Genomic DNA, 22908 nt, shown 5'->3' on the forward strand with positions numbered 1-22908 from the left:
TCAGAGAAGCCCTGCTTCTGCTCAGCAGCCAGGCTTATCCTCTGGGCCGGAGTGCCCCACTAATCCCACGGCAGTAGAATAGAACTGAAGATATTAACTAGGATTACTACTCAGGACCATGTTCAATCCAAGCCAGGACCAGTTATCAAAAAAGAAACCAGATAAGGAAAGCCTGCAGACACAAAAGTCCATTTTGCAAGTCATTCTGCTACAAAAAAGATGCAAACCTCTGGACTAAACGTGATTTCAAGATCCCACTCAGGATAGTGGTCATTACTTACAAAAGGATCAAGATAAGGCAGGTTAAAAAAAGTGGCTGAGCTAAAGAGTGACAAAGGGCAAAATGACACAGACTTAACGCCGTTGCCATGCGGTGAATTTCAGTTGAGTAACGTCTTCGATGCAAATCCAGACAACACCAACATGAACAGCATTTTAACGATCACAATTTAAAAGTCACATTTGACAAACACCTCAGTTTCGAAAATGCAGTAAATAGTGCAGAACCTGTCCTCAATCTGGTGCAACAGACTCCCAGTTACAAGCATAGCATGCAGAAGAAACCATTGAGAGAGCGCAGGCAGATATTTCAAATCAGTAAATGAAGCTCATGCAACACCCATTTACAAATATGCTCACACAAAGCACTTCTGCAAGGAAAATGGGCGGAAAATGTCAGTGACCTCTGAATTAGCCAAAGGCTTCTGGGTAATCTTTACTCAAAGACAATAAACAGTCCAAGTTAATGACGGCAGCATTTGCAGGGGGGTAGATAAGGGGCAGACTTTACAACTTCTTTGATAAAAGACAGTCTGCCTTCACCCAGAGAGACAAGGAAGCAACTCCAAAGAGCAACAAATGCTGTCCAGGAAGAGTGGTGCATTCACAGCCTAGCAGCACGTGGCAGCTGTCGCCTCACTAACAGGAAGTCACAGCCGCATCACTCGTCTGTGCTTTCAAACGCTGCTTGAGCTGCTAAAGTAGATTGAATTGACTAACGCATAACAGTACAGATCTAAACGAACCAGAGGAGCTCTACACTTGAAGTTCAGGTGCATTTTTGAATTACCTTTTTTGGCTGTTTCCATCTCTTCTTCAGTCCACCGAGAGCTCTCGTTCATCTCCAGATTGGCTGTCAAAAAAAAAAAAAAAAATAGAGAACCAGTGAGTGAGAGGAGGCGAAAGGCGGGGGGAGTGGGCAGTTGTTACAAAGTCAGTTAGGCAGTGACTGACAGAAGGAAAGGAAGGAGAGACAGAAATTAGAGAAAAAAAAGAATAAGGGGATGGGGGTAGGGTAGCTTGTGTTGCTCGCACTACAGCGTGGGTCGCTGGGGACAGTTTGTTTTAGGTGGAGGAAGCAGGAAATCCAAGGAGAGAAGTCAGTTAATGATTATAGACATAACAACTGGCTTCTTTCCCTGCACACACCATAAGCCAGTCCTGTCCCTGCCTGGCTGACAGCAGAGCTTTTTTATCCTCTATCTGGACCTGTGAAGGGCATGATGGGCCGTTAGCACCCCTGCCAGCAGGAGAACTAACAGCGGCTGGGGTGGGGCTGCTGACTGAAAGCCCCTACAGCCCGGAGCCACAGGGGGATTCCCTGCGACTGAACCTGTGCCGCAGGAAGGACTGCGGCATGTAAACAACTGCCGAACCATCGGAAATACATGAACCTGCAGTGTTAATGTAAACATGGCTGACTTACTGGAAACAAATCGCTTGTTGGTATACAGTTGTACTTAAGTAAAAATTCTGTGGTAAACCTTTTTACACCATTTTTGAGCCATTTTAGCAAAAAAATAATGTGTGGAAAGCTAAAGGTGAGATAATGATAAGGACAAAAGAACAACAGTGCACTCTTGTGGTTTGGTAAAGGAGACCATACCTCAATCAAAACTGCCCAAAACTAAGTTGTGCACCATGTTATTGGAATGCATAAGTAAAAGAAACTGCAGCATTTCTTAGACACAAGTTTTCCTGTTAGGATGGAAAGGAAATACTTCCACTTTGAATCTTAAACTCACACAGCTCGCTGTTGGCTGGTGGTGCGGAGTTCTCCTCCACTTCATTGGCCATAGAGCGGGTGACACGGCCTTTGCGGCGGCCCTGACTGTTGGCTGTGCGCCGTCCTTTGAAAGCCACAGCAGGTTCTTTGTCCTCAGCATCTTCTCCAGAGGTGTCATCCCTGCGTTGAAGCAATGTTACAGTGAGATCGAGCAGATTCATAAACACTCGCTATACTGAAAATAAAGTAGCCTTCAAACTGCCTCATCCAAAGCACTGGGAACAAAACACAAGCATCTGTTTTTTTGGTCATCTTCCATGACAGGCATCCATCTTAAGACTTCAATTCCAATAAGAAAATTACATTACCGAACTTGCTTAAAAAGAAAAAAATCCGATTTGTGTCATTTTCTGTGAGCAGATTACTTGACTACGGCAGACAAATTAAGGAGAAAAAAAAAGAATATAGAACAAAGTGGACATAGCACATCTGAATTTGATAGAAAAATCTACAAGATTTAGTACAAAATAAAGAGAATGCATAGACACCAACACCTTTACACTTTAATTACAGAAACTAATTTAAAACCATTAATTAACATGAAATATTTTTTGCTTCAGATAAAAAGTCAAAAAAACAGTCCCATTTTTTGTTTTTTCCTAAAATATTTCTATGCAAAGCTGTCAAATATGAACAAATATTAATAATAACATTAACATTAATATTACTTATAAACACGTTTTATATAAAGCCAAAATCAGCTTGTTTGTTTGCTTGTTAGAAAAGAATGCCAGTGCTGATGCATGTAGGAACTAAGCTTTTTTCTGCAATGACCCCCAACATAATCCTGCAGAAAGAGGCAAGTTGGGAGACTAAATATGGGTGCAGATGCTGTTCTTTCCTTTTTCTTCTGTTTCCCTGATAATTTATAGAGTGTCAGCACAATGTCATGCCAGGAGATGGCCACTGAGCTTGAACCTTCTGCTCCCCTATTCATCTTCTTCCCACACCATTAATCTTGCTGAGGGGAGCAAGTGACAATCTAAATATAGGAGAGCCAGCTGTGCCAGGGGTGGCGTCCTCAGGCTTCGCCTCAGTGCAGGGGAAGCAGAAGGCCTTCCTCCATCATCACCCTCAAATATGACCCATGGCTTGGAAATATCACTCAACTGTCACCAAAATTATTCAGAGTGAGGCTAAAATATGAGCACTTACTGTGCTCATATAAACATGCAAAACAGACCTATTTTGAAACGGCAGAAAGCACAATACTCCAACTGTTTTACAGTCTTTGGTGAAAACTCCGAAAATCCTCTCATCCTTGATCAGTGCACCTACCTACTCTATCCACTTAGACACACACAATAAATCCTGCCCTTTATACATGTCAGATGTTTCTTTTCAATCAAATCTAACCAAAAAAGCTCTACATTTAAAAACCAGGCCTGCCACAAACATGAAAACAACTATAGCAAGGGGTAAAAAGATGTAAAGAGAAAAACTGACAGGGGGTCATTATAACATTTTTCAACTGATTTTGAAGCTGTGTCCTCGCTAAATCAAAAAACGTCTCCTAAATCCTGACCGTGTTAAGTTGGGAACATGATGAGCAAGAAAATCATTTTTAGCCTCTCAAATTTCAGCTCATACGTGTTGACCCAGCTGTAACCTCCAGCTTGGTAGGCGTTTTTTCATGGAATCACCATACTTGCAGAGGAGTATTCTTGCTACAAATAAATAAATAAAACATAACAAAGTCACTTGAAAGGTGTCAGTCAATATAAGAAAGAAACTCACTTCATCCCATCGTCCTTTTCTTCAGCATAATTTTTTTCTTCATCCCTTTCTCCCTCTTTCTCCTTGTCGTCCTTGTCATCCTGGCTGCTACGGTTCACTTGTTGTTGTTGTTGTTGTTGTTGTTGCTGCTGTTGTTGTTGCTGCTGTTGCTGCTGTTGACCATGCTGCAATGAAAAAACAGAATGAAGGTAAATTTAAAAGTCCTTTTTATGGGTCTAGTTAAACATGCATCACTTAGCAAAATGTTTATTTTTGCCGTAGGGTTTTTGTGGAAATGAATTTCTCAAAAAGAGATTTTAAGCATTCTTGTTGGAGTTTCTATTTATTATAATTTATGTAACAGCATAGTCTTTTTTTTTCTTTTCTTCGCAGAGTGAGTAAGCACTTCCAGTGACTTGTCTGGTATTTCTGCCCCCAAAGGCTGGCAGGCGTTTTTGACGACAAGGCTGTTACTTAACAATGTCATTACCAGTGATACTAAAAAAAAACATTTTCACATAAATACTAACAAATAAAACCAAAAAACGCAGGTCAGTATTGTAAATAAGAACATGTTCCTAATAGCTTATGTGGTTAAATAAAAAAAATATATATATATTGCTTGTTTTTTAGCAGAAGCAAAACAAAACAGGATACGAAAGTCCTGAAATGACAGTAGCATTTTTTCTGCCGTTTAACTTTTGCTCTTCAAGCACCCAGAACCACTTCCTCCACAGTTTCCTGCCTGTCTGGGCTTTCAGGTTAAAGTTCAGGCATGTAACCCGGCCAAGAGAGAGAGAAAAAATACTTAATACAAATACATATTGATCCAAATGATCTTTAATCTATAAAAGAAGGTTATAGGAGTAAAATGAAGAAATGCAGCTAAAGCATGTCCTTTTCATAAAGGGACTTTTTTCTGTTTGTTCAGTAGAACTGATGCTCCCCCTTTTAAAATGTTTTTTGAAAAGAACCCCAGTTTTTAAAAAGAACAAATACATGTCAGATGTTTGAAGATTTGTTGTCATCCAGGTCATGCTATCACAAGATTCTGCTCATTCGAGGTTTAAAGGCTGATCTAAGACATTTGGCTGCTCATCCAAAAAGCTTCGAATTTAAGTTATTCATGTGCTAAATATTACAGAAGTGTAGTAAAAAGGTCAATAACTAGATACCATATTTAGAGACAAATGTCAGAAATCCATTCATTTACAGAACGGTCACCAAATGTGTTGTCACTCTGAGGACTGGCTCAGAGGTGGGGGCATTTTAGGCTCTTTATTATTGGTGTGTGGTGGGTTTGAACGGGGTTCTAATCTCTTGTAGTGAGTAGCCTTCAAACCCTCCGTTTACTCTGTCCAAAATAAGACTTAATGATCTTCAAAGAAGTGGCCACTGTCTTTCAAGACCATGGGAGCTGCTGAGTCCTGGCCTATTGGTGTGGCTCCTCTATGATCTGCCATCTTTTTAAGGGGACATGCTTAGTTTTCCAACAGATGAGGAAAGGGAATTCTTCCCCTTCCGGTGTTCTGATAATAGTCTAGGTGTCATCTGCATATCTGAACCAAAGGAAGATATATTACGTTTAAGGTAAAGGTTATTTTCTACTCCCTTCATATACAGCTTGGGGACAGTGGTGATCCAATGACACAACCATGTTTTTCTCAGTAGAACTTTCTTTGAAACTGATAACAGTTTGGGTTCAGGCAGTTCACATGTTCTAGTGCGAGTTTGGATTTCCCCATTAGCAAATGGAACTGAAAAAGCTACTCAGATGGGCTGCAAGATACCTTTCTAGGTAAACCTTTTTAAGTCCAGCAGCCCTGAAAAACCGAATTGTGGGATACAAGTCACATGATCTGTGTATTTCTTAAAAGAGGTCTATGGGATTTTGGCTTTTTAGAACCAGCAGGTACTTCCTCTTTGGTGAGGGGGGGACGGGTCACTCAGTTCAGTTCTCATATACAGTCATTATTTGGAACTCTGAAATAGATTTAGTTAGGAGTGGTAATTACCTAATACAACTGTGTTAGTTTCACTAATTCCAGATATCCTAATGAGGAGAAATGCACTTGAATGTATCTTCTGAAGCTAAATCCTCTGTAACTCTGAGACAAAAGCACTAGGTGTTAACCCAGAACATGTGTGGAAAACTGTGGGCTAAAGAGAACAAGCTTCCTCAGGAAAAATGAGGAGACATCATCATTGCACCCACAGGAAAAGGTCACCAATAAATTAAAGTTCTATTTCAGCAGGGCCGCCCGCCACGAACTGTTAGCGCCTGACGTTAGACTATGCAGTAACTTGGAGTCAGCAGGAAAAAAAATCCATTATTAAAGCTATAAAGATGAAAGCCTTTCTGGATTGTCCAACAGTGAAGGAGGAAGCCTTTTTTTGTCACTTCTCTTTAGAATCTCATTATTTCTGTTGCTTTCCAGAGTACAAGACCAGTCAGGAGATTGAGAACTAAAACCAAATTAACAACATCTCTACTTTTTGGCTTAGATCTGTTTTTATCTCACCCCAGCACTGCTCTAATATACTTACTAATTTGAGCTGCAATCTAACCCACATCAAGTTCACGACCCCATGATAATTAAATACTCCCCTCTAAGCAGTTATTCATTGTTATTCAACAGGGTCGAAACAGTCATTCTCTGACCAAGGACCACAGTTTAAAGCTTCTTGGTGTCACTACTTACTAAACCTTCAATGTTTCTGGAAGCCTCTGCCTGCTTAAGACAAAAGAGCCACAAAGTCTACGAAAAAGCAAGAGTGTTTTCCTAAAACCAACTTGAATTCAGCCCTTAAAAGCTATTCCTTGGATCAATACAAAATAGTAGCTAAAAGGCTGTATTGACTTGAAACTGAGCATAGAATTCTATCAACATGACTAAACTCCAACACACTGCAACCCTACATGGATCCAAGGGGCAGTAACGGATGAAACCACTTAATCCTGCAGTCCCTTCACAGACATGATTATAGGATTTCAACAACAACCTAACACACAAAGAAAATGTTAGTACATTGTCCATGCATTACACATCTTTCATAGGGAAAGATACAAAGCGGATGTTCTATGACCAATACGATAGCTATTTTACAAATATGCACTTAAGTGAAACTGAATATCAGTGATGAACAAATTGTAAAAGATTGTTTTGCTGTATTAAAGTAATGCCTTTAATTTGAAAAAAGACAGGTGATGGAAGCAAGTTTTTTTTTTTTAAGTGTTTGGTGGAGAAAAAGAGAACACACATAAGAAACAAACATGCTTGTACGGATGGCATTAGGGAGCAGTTCGAAAAAATTCACTTCATAGACTTAAACTTTTAACTTAAAAAAAAAAATCAATTACCATTCATCAAATCCATAAATTGATTTTCCTTTAAGATAATTTATTTTTTCAGACAAAAACAATTCTTCTAGTTTTTATATTATCAACAAAGTTCCACCTTTTTTGAGTTGAAAATGAAATGTTTTTATAACCAAAAAACAGGGTTGGGAAATTAAAAATGTTTTTAATCATAAATAAAATCACATTGAATTGCAAATTTAACTGATGTGGCTTGATACTTAGCCTTGATGAGATAAAAGATGATCGGTTTTATCATCATTTTGATATGTGAGTTTTTGTTTTACAAGGTAACAGAAAATTCTGTAAAATTTCAATATAGACTTCCAGATAACAGATTTTTTCTATTGTTTTCTTTTTATTTCTACCACATCAAATCCCAACCATGATTTTCTCAAGGCAACCCGGATATGCGTTTAGACCCTGATCAATAGGGGCTGAGAAAGCTGAACATACCTGGCTCCTCCCTCTCCGTCTGTAGTTCCTTCGCACAATGTTCTTGTAGTTCTCGTTCTTTTTAGTCAAGTAGTAAAACAGCACACACTCTGCTACCGTCTGGAAGATAAAAGACGCAAGCTTTCACTTTCTGAGGCACAAACGCACTCCAGAATGTGAATGTAAAGGTAGAAAACTCATCAGATGACAAAAGCATATGGAGATACCTTTCTCTCCAGGAAAGATGCAATAAGACCAAAATTTTTGGGATGTTGAATGAACCTAAGAGCAGAAAAATGTATTAAGATGTTGAAGATCACGATTAAAAAAAAAAAAAAAAAAAAATCAAAGAAATAAATCAGTTCAGCTTAATTAAAAATGAAATGCCATTCCTGATTACATATGATTGCTCCGTCTGAAGAAAACATTTCTGAGCTGCACAAAGTTTCTAAGCTTTGGGCTACGGTCAAATCCACACACTTTTTTATTTGGATATATTTAAATCATTTTAGCCTAATTTTGATACAACTATGAACTTCCACTTTCAATCTTCATAAAAGAGGAATCCATACTTCCTTCATAAGAACTCAGAGCTTATATCGGTTACACAAATTTCACAGGGAGTATAACCCGTCCTTCCTCTTTTTGCTTAGGAAAGGCCAGAAGCAGTCACAAAAAATGTTGCATAAAAGGAGTCTGCAAGCGTAAGCATTCTACTTACTTCTCTCTAAAAGTATCCTTTTCCTGTTCACTCCACATGTTCATAACCTGTCGATCCTTGTACACCTTCATAGGGTCGTCCATAAGTCCATTCATGTTGATGAACTTGATTCGTTGCTGCTCGGCATCGAACAGCATTGGAGGAATGACTGCAAGCTGTCTCATTTGCTTCTCTGTGTTCTGATGAAGAAACATTTAGTAGAGATGAGTAAAACCCTGATCTACAGAAGAAAAGTATTTATACTTATATGAACATGAGCATTTGTCTGACACCTAATGCTAAAAAAAGTAATATTTGACTGGACTTCTTTATGTCATCAAGACATCAGGAAGACATTTAAAATTCAAAAGACATTTGTTTCTATTTTTAACAAAGGATTGTTTTTTTTCAATGATCGGAACAACAAAAAAAGAGAAAGAAGAGACACTTATAAAAGAAATTCCTAACATGTATGGACCTCACTTTAACAGAAGTTACAATCGGCAAAGTTGATGAGAAATGGTAATCCAGAGAGCATCAAAAGCAAGTCCCATTAACCCAAAGAGCTTGGTCCTGTGTTGTTCCTTTTTTCCATGTATAATTTCAGACTTCTGGGTCATCCAGTCTTACAAAAGAGGAAATGCAGATTCAAACAGAAAGAGCTTACCTCATGCTCTGATATTCCATCGATGATTTCAGAGACTTCGTGTTCACTGCGGGCTGCAGTTGAGGCCAGTCCACCTCCTCGCTGTCCAACACGACTTCAAAAAGAGAAACATGATCCATCAGACTAAGCTATGTGGATGTTTTGGTAATGGTTGCATGAATGAGATGACAAGCAGGACTAATAAGTCTGCCGAACGCCCGCAATAAAAAAGAAAATATGATCCCACCTCTGCATTCGCTCTTGCATCTCTCTTTGCTTGCGGATCTCCGGGAACTGCTTCTCGTAGTACTCCCGCACCTTGCTCTCTTTGGCTCTGCGCCGCGGGTTGTTTTCGATGCGCTCCACTTTCTTCTCCCAGGCCTCCATCAGCTGGTCATAACGCTGGCAAAACTTCTGTTCCTAAAAAAAAAAAAGAAGGAACATTTGAAATTCATTAAAGATGTCAATACGTTTAGAGAAATAAATTGTGTAGATTTTTATTTTGCTTTCACTCTAAGCATGAATAGAAATAAGTTAAATGCAACACTGCTCCTCTGAGTTCAGTCTTTGACCTACAGCACATTACTTATGGAAAAATAGGTACTGGAGGCACTTAGCATTATAAACAGGCACTAGATAAAACGTTTAAAACATGGCAAAGCATGGTCTCCGTATTTCCTAATTAATTCTCTTGACCTGAAACTACCTGATTATCGGAATCCACAGTAACCTCACTAACAAATACAGCCAAGTTACATCTGTCACGACTGTTTTCTGTGGAAGCCGCTCCAGCAGGCATGCGTAGTCAAAAGACAATAGAAGAATGACTAACAAAACTGTAACAAGGCAACAATTTTTATTACTATGTCACTGAAGAACTTGAAAGTAGAAAAATAGTCAGTCTAGCATCTTTAATTATTGATTTCTTCAAAAAATGTTATCCAAAATTGCTCTTTATTTGATCCTATTTCCAGTAATAAACATTTTTCAAAAGTATGAAGACAGCCGTGTCCTGAGGAAGATTCAGTTTCCATCTAGAATGGTTTGTTTTCACATAATACACCCAAATGCTTTCCATGAACATGTATCAGCCAAAAAAGAATGTGAGGAAAAAGGAGGTTTTCCGTCAAAACATTTTCCTGCTGTTCATAAAAATAAAATCAGGACCTTCAAGTTTAGCCTTCTCAAGACATATTATGGTTTGAAGTTTGAATAAAAAACACAACCTTTTAATTTTGTTGAAAATGTCCCTACTCCTGACTGTTAATGCCAAAAATCTCTATGAAGTCACCCTTCAGCATTAACAAGAGGTGCTGGATGTTCTGTGGATTGGAACCTTGAACCACAGCTCTGTCAGACTGCAGTTCCTCGTTAAAACAGCCCATTAACTTAGCTGAATACACAGCCCTCAGCAGGCTAATAAACCACAGGGCAAGGTGTCCCCACATGGAGCTTCTTTTCAACACCAAGTGCTACAGTAAAGCAGCTCCTTATGGCGTAGCGCTGACTTAGAAAATGAATAAATGCAGGTCATCTTTCCTCTAAAATAGTTCCTGACAAATTGGAGGCATTTGGAAAAAAAGGTTTCTGATGGTATCTGTTACTAGTAGACAAAACAAAATATTCTTGTAAATCTGGGGCTCGATTTGTAGTAATGATTTTCTGTGAAGCAAACTTATTTTGAAGATGCCTGCTGCACCATCACAGCTTGCCCCATTGATCTCTGTTATTTATAGCCATGCCCTTTGGCTTAGTCTCACTCCGTGGCTGGCAGACAAGAATGCAGACTAATGCTGCAGAATGCTCATAGTGCTGTTTGGCTGGCAGTGCATTAAACAGACAATTATTCCTTCAGATGTCAGCATGGAGAGAGAAAAAATAGAGCAACTGTTGCTTTACTGGGGCACAGAGCAATGAAAACACAATACCCAGGGATCCATTCTGCTTTGATATGCCTAAAATGGCCTCTTACTTCAAAAAGCGGCTAGCATAGTTTCACACGAGTCATCTGTCATGAGCCAAATCCCAACAGAGTCACATGTCATTTTCTACTTACCCACTGCTTACGAGCATGATTTCTCCGCTTGAAATATAAGATGAGCTTCTTCCTCATCGCCTGGTTTCTAAGAAGATAAAACAAAAGAGGAAGGGATAGAGCAGGAGGTGGAGGAATAGAAAGAGAAACATAAAAAGGTGAGGACATCAGAGGAGTCACTTGTCATTACAAACTAACTTGGCTTTTATGAAAATTGTTCTGTATAATATCTAAATGGATGCCTTCCAGATCCTCTAGCGTGTGTGTACTCACTCCCTCAGCATGCCCCCACCCCAGCCTCCACGAATAAAAAAAGAAAAATGTCACATTCTCACATCAATAGACAACACGCAGCACAAACTGCACATTAAATCCAGCCGGCTGATGAACTAAATCTCGTTTCTGGGTGGAAAGGACAGTGAGAGGAGCCGCATGTGTAAAACCTGCCTGTGCTGGGAACAGCCAGACACTGAGCTTAAAATAAAGGTCAGGGCCACTAATCTCCTTGGGCAGCCATTGGGTTTGTCTCTTTCTTTGCTGCAAGACAAAGTTTTATCCCTGACACTTAATCTGTCAATTGTAAGGTCACGTTCCCCACTGATTTATGTAAGCTGACTCTAACTTGGACACCTCAACTGAACCTCAAGTTCCCTCTGGTCTTTGTAAAGTACAGATGATTAGGAAGCTAGTTTCCTTCAGCTATAAGAACATAGGAGGTTTGGAGAGATAAAGCCACAGCATAGCAGATTCTTCCTTATTCAAACTGAATTAAAGAAGTAGATTAACTGAAATGGAATCAATCTCCACTTAGGAAATGGAATATTGATTCTTTAAATCCTTCAATCAATATTATTTTCATGCTAATTCATGTATTCTGTCAGGCAAAAAAAGCATTTCTGTTTGTTTTTAATGTACGTTGTAATAATCTTATTGGTAATAGTACAATTTAATTATTAGTAATGTAGACTCAAAGTTTCATACACAAAATTAGATTTAGAGGGTCGACTCAACAAAATAAAATCTGTTGGAAACTAAATCCAAATATTAATAGCTGAATTGATTCTATTCAGCGGTTTGGGATTGAAGCATAGCTCTAGTTATAGTTATTAGCCAGATCAAGGTAAATCCCATCCCACAAACACGGATATGACTGTCATTGCACTAAGACCCATTCTGTCACTGGACGAATCTGGACTCAGAACAGGTCAAAACATGCTTCAGGTTCCACTCTGATCATCTTTTAAACTATTTTAAAAGTGTTCCCAGTGGTCTATTAATTATGATAACATTGTTTTTATCCTAAATTTGAAGAAGAAAAAATAGTATAGTTACTGCAGAGCAGCTGTCGTTCATTCAAAATTGTACCCCTGAGTTGTGGGAGGGACTGTTGGCGCAGAGCAAGAACGTCCCCACTTCCCGTCACCCATCTGTTTACATTCTCCTGCTAGCTTGCAGCCCCTCATACCTGCAACCTAACATTACTGGTGCAAGACAAATGGTGAGCAATATCGGAGCTGTCCTTTTGAGCCAGATGTCAGCTCAGACGAGGAAACAAAGACGAACATGGATCTATTTGTCTGCATCAGAATGGACCGAGACAGGGATCTTGTGGTTCGCCCGTTGTGTTTTTTCAACGTCACAAATAAGCTCTTTATAAAACGACACTTTTCCTATCTGCTCCTGATTCACAACAATTTGAATAAATAGATACTTAAAAATTCAATTTTAAGCTTAATTTGATTTATTTCTCTCTTCCATCCTCAGATAAAAATGCCACATCAAAAACAGGATTCTCACCAGAGGGGGTCTTTAACTACACAAAAAGGGCTGATAGTGAAAGTTCTTGAAAAAAAAGGGGTGAACTGTCCCTGACAAAACAGCAGACTAAGAAAACTTTAGGCCCCCTTTAAAAGGTTTCCTTTGATGTGCTCCAAGCTTTCTGGGATATGAGAAGACTTCTCTAGTTTAACATAAAACTTCTAAAGCATAAAGGCTCATAATCTGCATTCTTAAGACAGATGTTCTTCAGAAGTATGAAAAGAGAAAAACATGAACTTCAATGCGTTAAACTGGCCTTAATAGCATCTTTGTTAGCCAGACATATTGGCACATTTATCACCAGCTGAGAGTGTGTGTGTTTGTGAGTGTGTGGTGGAATTAAAGTGGGATGAGGACTGGGAGATTCACAGAGATATTGGTAGCCATCTATCCCACCGGAGATGAGAGCGGAATTATCAAACCATTTAACTAGACAAAGAAGGCAAGTGTGCTCAGTCAAAGCAACACTGGTATTTAATAACACGCACACTCAAACACACTGAGAATAGTTCTCAGTTAATTGCTTTGAGGAAATAATACTGATCAAATGGTCCATGGATCAAAAGGAGTGAAGACACCAATGTGCAGCAAGCAGTTCTGGCTAATCTTACAGCACGTCACAAAGCCCAAACTCACTGTGCCAAAGGTGGAAGCAAACCACTGCGTCCTTAAAATATAACAATCCTTAAAAGCACATCTGTCTTTGCTGTGCTCTCCATAATCATGATAACATGTTAAAATAATTATTACCCATTCGAAGAAAGTAAAGTTTCATTCAATAGATTTCTGATGCTATAGAAGTCTTAGTTGCATATTTTCAAGTGTGGTTTCACTCTTCACTCTAACATGCATACTTTTCTGCAGTCAGGTATCCAGTCTGTGCAAGTGCAGAAAAATGTACAGAAAATCTGAAAACATCACATAGGAATGTCTGTTGAGGAGGTGTTTTGCCCCAGGGCACTTGAGCAAGAATCATAGAAATGACTATTTGTTTTGGCATTTTACACATTTGTTCTTTAGTGTGGGGCACAGCAATCAATGACAGATGGAATTCTCAACACTCTCCTATCGTTGAATAAATCTCTTCATTTTTAGGCAGAGTTCAAGGGGTTTAACTGTGTTTTGTTTTTATACTGTCTCAAATCCGCCAAACTTACACTGACTTATTTGACCTGTTACACAATAGCATTTGTGTTTAAAAAAACTGTCGGAAAAAGTTTCGTCATACTTACATTTTGATGTTTTCATGGTACTGTTTGGTATCAGAAGGCTGGTTGTACAGAGGCTGAAACAGTAGAGGAAAAGAAGCAAATAAAACAAATGGAAAATGCCTGAAGGCTGTGTAACAGAGTGTCTTCTAAGGTTTCTTCTATACAATAATAGTAAGCATCCTCAACAAACAACAAGTTTAAGACTAAACTTCAACAGAAATCCCATTTCAGCTAGCATATTTTGTCCTATAGGTGGGGATCTCCTTCAATCATAAATATATACATTTCCTTGGCAACAAGGACAAATAAGCAGCAGCAAATGAAAAAGAGAGAAAAAAGACACTCAACTCACCAGTTCTACTCTGGGTCCCAGCCCCTCCAGTACCTTATGAGCCTCCTCTGCTTTTTTCTAAGGAGGGAAGACAAACAGAAATAAGCGAGCCGCCTGCACCTCTGCCATCACCACAGCAACACAGTGAACAAGCTCACATGATCACTAAGGCTACACCACTGCTTGCTGGGAGGATAGATGGATGGAGAGATAGAATCCCTGACTATTATTAGCACTTTTAACTCAAGCTGGGCCACATCTTCTTGCCTCAGCTCTCTCTTCTTTTCCCCAGAAAATAAGAGATTACTCACATCACCTGAGCAGCGACAGAGAAAGAGAAGGCAGGAACGGCGGCAAGTTGGAGTGGAGTAAAAAGTGAGTGGGAGAAAAGAAGTCAGGAAAAAGATAAGGGAGCAGGGGTTTGCTGTGGTGCCCAGGTGCTTATGTTATGAGAAACATCTAGTAAAAGACAGATATCCTTCAAAACATGACTGAATATACAAAACCAAACTCCTTACTATTTAGTTCCGCTAGAAAGTGCATCAACACTTTCCTAGAATACCTATTTATGTATGCCGTGTACACTCTCTGAATTCTCTCTTACAGATGATTGACCACACAGAGCATTTTCAGCAACGCCAAACATGTTTTGATGTTTGGAACAAATGGAGGAAGGACATAGAGGTGTAGAAATGTTTAAGCTGATAACAGAATCAGAGCATGCACATTTGTGTGCCAGCATTTATTCTCCAACACCCACAACTTGATGCTGCTTTCTTATCTGAAGCAGGCCCTCACTGTGAAGATTACACAGGATGTGTGTGGGTACACCACTACACAACTAAAATAAAAAACGATAGTTTTTTTTTTTTTTTTTAGTATTATTTTAGTTTTTTAAATATTGATGTACATGTTGAGCCCATAGATGGAACTGAATCACCTCAGACAACAATCGTGTCACATGAGAAGGAAATAAAATGAGAGCATCGCACCTCTTCCACACAGAACAAAGGATCAAACGGTTGACTTGTGTGTGTTCCATACAAATGACTTGAATGCAAATATGCCATGGTGCTTCCTCACCACTGAGTACATGTCAAAAGGTTGAACAGCTAGTTCTAAGCGAATCTGTTGTCCATAGCAGCAGCTAATATTATTAAAAAAATATATTTTCCTTTATATCTATGATGGTAATAACTTTAAAAGAAGAAAGTAAGAGCCTGTAAATGATTTAACTTCTGACAGTGAATGTGCAACGGCACCAAGTATCCTTTCATACCTTGGAACTGAATGATGGAAACCAAAAACAAAGTCAACTTCTTTTCAGCAGATCATGGGTCATTAAAAACATAAAAAATAAAGATAAATAAACCCAATACTGTAGAATCGTATGCAAATATAATTACAAATATAATAGTCTAGGACTATTATCACCAAATTGAACACGGGGAGGACAATCAGTAAAAAAACAAGCCCCAAAGACACATGCAGGAAATCCAGCAGGGCAATTTTAACTCAAGAAAAATGGGAGAATATAGTACAGCTAAACAGATTTAGAATAATGCAACCCAATGCGTGGTCTTCAGTTCATTTTAAGGACAGACATGCAGCAAAATAAAGGCAAACATGAGTGAACATGAGCCATCTCTGGGCTGCCAGAACAGATGTAGCTGTAAACCTGTGAGAGAGCTGGTGACACTCAGCCCAGGATAGACAGATGCCACTGCATTTACAAAAGATAGAAAAAAACAAAAACAACAACAAAACAACCAATTGTTTAGCAATCACAGCTCTCCATGTAAATAAGAAAATGTGTGTAAAAAAAGAAAATCAAAAATATAGAAGAACACAAGAACTAACAATAATTATAATAGAGAAAGAAAAATAAAAGATAATTTAGGTATAGATGCGAGTTTCTGTTTGCAAGGAAAAGCTGGTTTTGTTTATGTCATAAATCCAGAGAAAAGGCCACGCTGAAGTTGTAGGGGGTGGCAGTGGGGCAGGGAGCATCTAGTCGGCCAGAGGGAAGTGAGACAGAGGTTGGATTACAGACTCCAGTCACTGCCAGCAGTTGTCCTGCTGTTATTGTGTTGGCTGGGATTTTACCAACAACAGCAAAGTCATGTGCTCTTCTGTTTCAAAAGGCTTCTCGTGTCATTTCACTTTCTGTTTTTGGTTTATGTTTATGTGCCCAAGGTGGTGCTGATCATTTTTTTCAGCTTTAAGTAATGTCTCAACATGCTATTTGCAGAGAGATGTCTTCAAAGAATCTGTTGTGAAACATTCACAATTCTTATTTAGATTTTTTTGTGCATTTTTCTTAAAGATTGATGTCGTTAGAATATAGAATGTTTTACAAGCCAACAAACAGACTTGCAGTTGTAACCACTAGGGGGGACTGAGAGCACTGAGAATCAATCTTTTACTCTTCTTCGAGCTAATGTTTTGCTCACAGTTAATGCCAGGGCTGGGATTAATTGAACAATTTGTAATGGCGCATGTGATTTCAGAGCTTCTCTGGCTTTTATTCAAAGAATGCTGAAAGTCTTGCAGTAAAAACAAAAGTTTTAGGGTGAGTCACCTGTACTGTGCACACAATTTCTGAGAGTCCTCAGGAGTGATTCATCACTCTTGCTTTGTTGACCTTTGGTGGCTTATTCTCTTAGGCAAAGAACTTGGTTTGGCCTGACAGTCAAGTGCAGGAGCGTCAGGTATGACATAAATTTCTGACACTGTTAACTTTTACGATTTTATCAAACCGGAGCAGTGAAAATGACAGACCTCTAACGGAAGACAGATTTTCCACACAAAAAAAAGAGTTATAGCATTTTGAATTCTGCAGTGGGCTGCAACCATTCGTTGTTGTTATCAGTAATGCCAACAAAAATTTGTTGAGACAGGATACTATCATACATGTGTTTTATTATGCGTTTTATTTGTTATGATTTATTATGTGTTTTAAAAAGCATTTCTAGGTCCTGAAGTGGCCTAGCCAGTCTCCAGATCTCAACCTCAGAGAATCTAGGGTGGGAGTTGAAAGTCTGTGTTGCCCAGCGACAGCCCGAAAACATCACTGCTCTAGAGGAGATCTGAATGGAGGAATGGGCCAAAATACCGCCAACAGTTTGTGAAAACCTTGTAAAGACTTACAGAAAATGTTTGAGTGCTGTCATAGACAACAAAGGCTTTATAACATATATTGAGTAGAACTTTAGCTATTGACCAAATACTTATTTTCCACCATAATTTACAAACTAATGTAAAAATCAGACAATGTGACATTATTTTTTAATTTCCCATTTTGTGTCTCATAGTTGAGGTATACCTGTGATTAAAAAAATTACAACCTCTCTAATCTTTTTAAGTGGGATAACTTGCACAATTGGTGGCTGACTATATACTTTTTGCCCCACTGTAAATCTTTTGGAGCTTGTCTCAAAAATAGCTCACATGCCGAAAAAAGTATGGGCACCCCTGGCCTAGGATGTTCAGAAGTGACTGTCATAGACCTTGTTTAACTTCCAGGCAGCACATTAAGCATGTGTGTGCATGTTAGTTATGTTTGATTCAGTGCGAGTTCTGCACTGACCCTGTTCTCATCATAGATGATCTGCACCAGACTGCGGTGTTTGGCTTCACTGGGTGGGGGTGAGATGGGTCTCTCCGGCTCGTGGGGCTTTGCAGCTTCCTCTTCCAGCTGTTGCTGTAATACAAACAAAGGGTTTACACTTTAAGCCAAAAAATTCTTTCAGGTTCTTTCAGCTTTTAGCTGCAATTTCAAAGAGCAGCCCTTTTTCCAAGGAGATCATTCTGAAATGCCTCAGACTCTCATGCTAGCTGCTGTTGCTCACGCTGGAGCAGCACTGTCTACCTAACAAACAGAGATGAGGTGCTGAAGCCACAATAAAGGCTATTCTAGGGAAGAACATCAGAAAACACATGAAGGTTCCATAAAGAAAGTCAGCATCTGTTCCTTGAAGATAATTTTTAAACTTTAGGAACAAATAAAAAAGCCATTCGCAGAAACTAAATGTTTTATCCACACTTAAGTATATTGAAGTTGGCACTTCTCTATAGGTGAACAATTGTTGAATAATTTGACATATTTGAAAATAATTAAATATCAACTACTAAGAGTTTTATAAAACATAAAGAGTGCGTGTACTTAGTTACATATAAAATACTATAATGAAACATCAACAATTAGATTAAAAAAATGTCCATCATGAATTGCTGTCCCCCCCCCCCCCCCCTTTTTATTTGATTGTTGACTAAAAAAAACTAAACAACAGCATCAGACACAAATAACTTTTTCAAGACCAAAGAACATTTGTATTCTTTGTTTGTAGTACTTGTCATCTGATTAACAGCAAAAAGTTAACTATAAGGATGTATTCAGGGTGTATATTTGGTCCGGATCGAGTGTTGAACCTAGTGTTTTCAGACTGCCGTCAAGCTGCCTTTCATGTTTCGAACCATAGCTAGTAAACAAAACACGTAGTTAAACATCTCTTTAGTCATTGGCCAGGAATTGTGAGGGCGGGGAACAGCATTTAGTGACGGAGATTATTGTCCTCAGCTTTGTAGTCCTTGTCGGAATAATTCAGTTATTCAAGCTTTATATATTTTGCAGAGCAATTTTGAACGTCTGTGTCAACTTCAGGTAGAAAAGTTTTTACTGCTATTTTGGTCTGGCTCAGTCATGCTGTAAGATGGATAGATTGTCGGGAAAACAGTGAAAAGCATTATATGAGTATTTGATGTGCCTGCGTTCATCTGACCGCATTTCAATCAGTTGCTGCGTCTCATCGTTGTGGTTTTATGGTGTTTTTAAAAGAATTCTGTTAACATTTGTCCGCAGCTCATTGGTTCAGTCTCTCCTAATCTGTTTAAATCACGTGACGACCAGCTACGGTGGCCAGTATGGTCCAGTTGTTCCACTCCGAGGACGGATTGTATTCATATTGAAAAATCTCAGAGCAAAGAGATCAGTTTGATTGTATAAGAACCGAGACCACCTCCAAAGATGGGTCAGAGAGCAGTTCCTGGTGCCGGACGAGGGGCCACTTGGGTTTAGACTGAAAATTTGTCGGGATCGAACGTAGTCTGGTTCACTTTAAGCAAACCAAATGTGTCTAGTATGAATACACCCCAACATAATATATTAATTTAAAGCACAAAGACTTAAAAACAACATTTTGGTTTTTGAGATTCCCTTTAGCATTGGTAAATGTTTTGCAACTTGCTAAGGTATGGCCTTTTCTTTGCCTTTCATCTGCTCCCTTTTGGGGGTCGGTACAGCAATTCATCCTCCTCCACCCACTACCATCTTCTGCATCCTCTTCACTCACTCCAACCACCCTTATGACCTCCTTCATTCCATCCACGAACCTCCTCTTTGGTCTTCCTCTAGGCCTCTGTGCTGGTTGCTCCAACATCAGCATCCTTTTACAAACATAATTACTGTCCCTCCTCTCAATGTGTCCAAATCATCTCATTCTGCCTCCCTGCATTTATCTAAAAAAACATCTACCATTATCTGTTCCTTTGATGGATCTTATCCATCCACATCACACTTAAAATAGCTCTACATCTTCAGCTCTACCTCCTGCCTATTTCTAAGAGCCTTAAAACTACAAAACCTGCTAGAACACTGGTTAAAGGTCCCGATAAAAAACAGCAGCTACAGTGAGTGCAAACCTGCTGAGGAACTACAGGAAATGTTTGATCTGCCATTACCAACTAAGGTTACATTACTGTACGACAGTACAATTAAATTCTTTAAAAAAAACTTTTTTTACATTCCATCTTTCACAATTGAAGTGCACCTATTGTAAACACAACAGACTTCCTACATCTTTTTAAATGGGAAAATCAGCACAATCTGTGACTGCATTAAATTTCTTTTCACTTCCATTTAACCCTTTAACACAGGAACTTTAGATCTAGGGTTGACATTCTTTTGACATTTGTAACTCTTCAGTCGTATACACAATTAACGTGATTCCTGTGGATTTTGAAAAAAAGTAGCCTTTCCCTGATATGCAGCATTTTACGGTAGTGAATTCATTACACAATCAGTGCAAATCAAGCAGATCCTGTCGAGGAGAGAAGAGGCTTTGCCCTATGATCCAGAAATGTGTCGCTTAATGTATTTTTAAAACCCTGCGCCAATTGTTGTCACTATTCGGCTTATCCTGTTAGGGGTCGCCACAGCGCCACAGGTGGTTGGCAGAGTTTTCACGCCGAATGCCCTTCCTTACACAACCCTGTATTTTCAAGGCACAGAGAGACCCAGATATGCAGCAGTGCAAAGGGTCTTGCCAAGGACCCACATTGGATTTTGGCTCATTGCATGCTCTGAGAAGCGATCCCCGGTTTCCTGTGTGACAGTTCTACACCTCCTTTTATATCTACCATATTTTTTAGACCATAAAGGGGCACTTAAAATCCTTTAATATTCTCAGAAATTGACCGTGCACCTTATGAGTGAATTTTTGTTGTGCATACTGACCTCAAACTGATTTTCTGTGCTACACAGCATTCAGAAATTTATCTAAATCTTTTAGTACAACTTTGAAAAACTATCAAGCTAAATGGTTTGACAGATTGTTAGAGTATAATGGCTTGTGGAGTAATACGTACCTTGGGTTAACATCATGAATTAAAATAGTGAATATATTGTTCAGTGTTTTATGTGTTACAACCAAACAATATATTTAGAGTTTCTGTGAAGGCACTAAATAAAGTTGGTTTATTTGTTGTGTTGCACCCTCTAGAAAGGCTACTTATTGCAGATGAAAAAAGGCACACACGAATAACAACACAGTTCCCTTGAAAATATACAGAACTTCCCATCAGTCCCTCTGACCAATCGCCTGCCTCTTAGCCCCTCTCGGTATTCTGGGAAGTGTAGTCTTACCGCACTGACAGTCTTTTTTGACTAGCGTGGCCTATAATCTGGTGCAATTTATGATTAAAAGAAAACAGTACATTTTACTGCTGACAAGACTTTAAAATTAGGTGAGTACAGCTGCTTATAGAAATTCCATCAATTTAGCTGATAATCTTTGGTTCTACGTACGTTTAAATAGAGTGGTCTACATACAGCTGATCTTTAATTCACTTTTCTACTCCCCCTGCTCATCTGCCCTTGGGGCTCTAGAAGGGGAGAAACATGGCCTCAGAAGTATCCACATGAGAACATTCAAGTAGAAGGGATCATCTTGTGGTATGATAGCACCGGATAAGCATCTGGTAAGGCAAATACAGACATTCTTAAGCAGACCATACATATTCTTCGCCCCCCCACCCTCACACATTCCTCAGAATAAAATGATAATAAAAAACAGAAACACTGGGCTTGACTGACATGAAAATGGTAACATAAGCTCTAACCACTATCCATCCACTGAATTCTTGAGCTCTTAAATAACATGCTACTTATTTAGTTCAGATGTCTGACTGTGTAAAAAGAGCTGAAATATGAAAAACATCAATAAAAGAAAAGGTAGAAACTGGATGTTAATAGCCCGATGAAGGTGAATGGGTTTACTTTTCAACCACTCAGAAAGTTAAAAGAAAGTAAAGTTTAAATGGAAATTAAAAATTTATTTTCCTCATGGTGGTATTCAAGGATATTGCAGAATCTTTAAAAATAACTTTAAAAAGTTTCAATAAACAACACAAGTCCACTATAAAACCGCATGTGTTTTTGTGGTTAAGAGAAAATCTAACATGTAAGACATAAAATCAATAACAAGGTAGCAATTCAATGCAAAAGCAATACTTATACAATGCAGTCCTACAATCAAACACAGACAAAGGAGAAGACTAATGCAGGTGGATCTATGAATGCAGGCAAGTACATAAGCTTCTCCATAGGGGTGTAACGATACGCAAAAATCTCAATTCGGTTCAATTCAGAATTTCATAGGGCTCGGTTCGGTACATTTCGATTCGGTACTGCTGTTTAACAAATCTGCCTGATATGAACTGCTATTTTATGAACTAATATTTTATTGTTATTTATTGTGCATTACAAAATGCATGTATTGGTTTTACATAACAATAAATAAAATTGACCTCTGTAGGTAATCTGCTTGATAAAATAAGAAAAACTATTAGCTGCCAGGAACCAAAAACTTTGGATACTTAACACTGGCCTGAAGAAAAACATTTTAACTTGCACTTTTGTTTTCTTGTAGACCCGTTTTAAGTTCATTAACAGATTGAATGTGTGACTGTGGCATATGCTATCTTTGTGTAACAATGTCAACACACAGCATTCAACTTATCTAATTGTCTTTTCCGTTCATGGATGCTAACAACAAAGTATTCCCACACAGGAGAGCGTAAGGAGATGGGGGGTCCTCATCTCTGGCCTCGAGTCTGCATTAGCCATATGCTGACATGCTTACTGTCCGTCACCTAATAGCGTCTCGGAGGAAACTCACGGCTAACTTTACTTCCATTACATTACTTTTCCATGACACAAAGAAATATTTTACCTAGGGCTGTCACTAACGACTATTTCAGTAGTCGATTAGTGGGCCTTATGATTTTTATTTTTAACTAAAGCTGATGGTGCTGG

At 38.8% G+C, this 22908-nt stretch overlaps 1 protein-coding gene across 7 annotated transcripts in view; it reads right to left on the reverse strand.

Moving 5' to 3' along the window:
* Positions 1-22908, reverse strand: part of ncor2 (nuclear receptor corepressor 2) — a 93689-nt gene that overhangs the window by 31558 nt on the left and 39223 nt on the right. For all 7 annotated transcript variants that reach the window (XM_078952702.1, XM_023958649.2, XM_078952701.1 and 4 more), the window contains exons 6-17: positions 17905-18018; positions 14337-14393; positions 14006-14058; positions 10977-11043; positions 9168-9340; positions 8942-9035; positions 8296-8474; positions 7802-7856; positions 7596-7694; positions 3803-3966; positions 2025-2185; positions 1070-1132 (exon numbers count right to left, since the gene is read on the reverse strand). In XM_078952702.1, coding sequence (XP_078808828.1) covers positions 1070-1132; positions 2025-2185; positions 3803-3966; positions 7596-7694; positions 7802-7856; positions 8296-8474; positions 8942-9035; positions 9168-9340; positions 10977-11043; positions 14006-14058; positions 14337-14393; positions 17905-18018 — 1279 coding nt within the window. The remainder of the gene's footprint in view (positions 1-1069; positions 1133-2024; positions 2186-3802; positions 3967-7595; positions 7695-7801; positions 7857-8295; positions 8475-8941; positions 9036-9167; positions 9341-10976; positions 11044-14005; positions 14059-14336; positions 14394-17904; positions 18019-22908) is intronic.

The sequence above is a fragment of the Oryzias latipes genome, chromosome 9 (assembly GCF_053564925.1).
Source record: "Oryzias latipes strain Hd-rR chromosome 9, Olatipes_Hd-rR_3.1".
Taxonomy (NCBI): Eukaryota; Metazoa; Chordata; class Actinopteri; order Beloniformes; family Adrianichthyidae; genus Oryzias; species Oryzias latipes.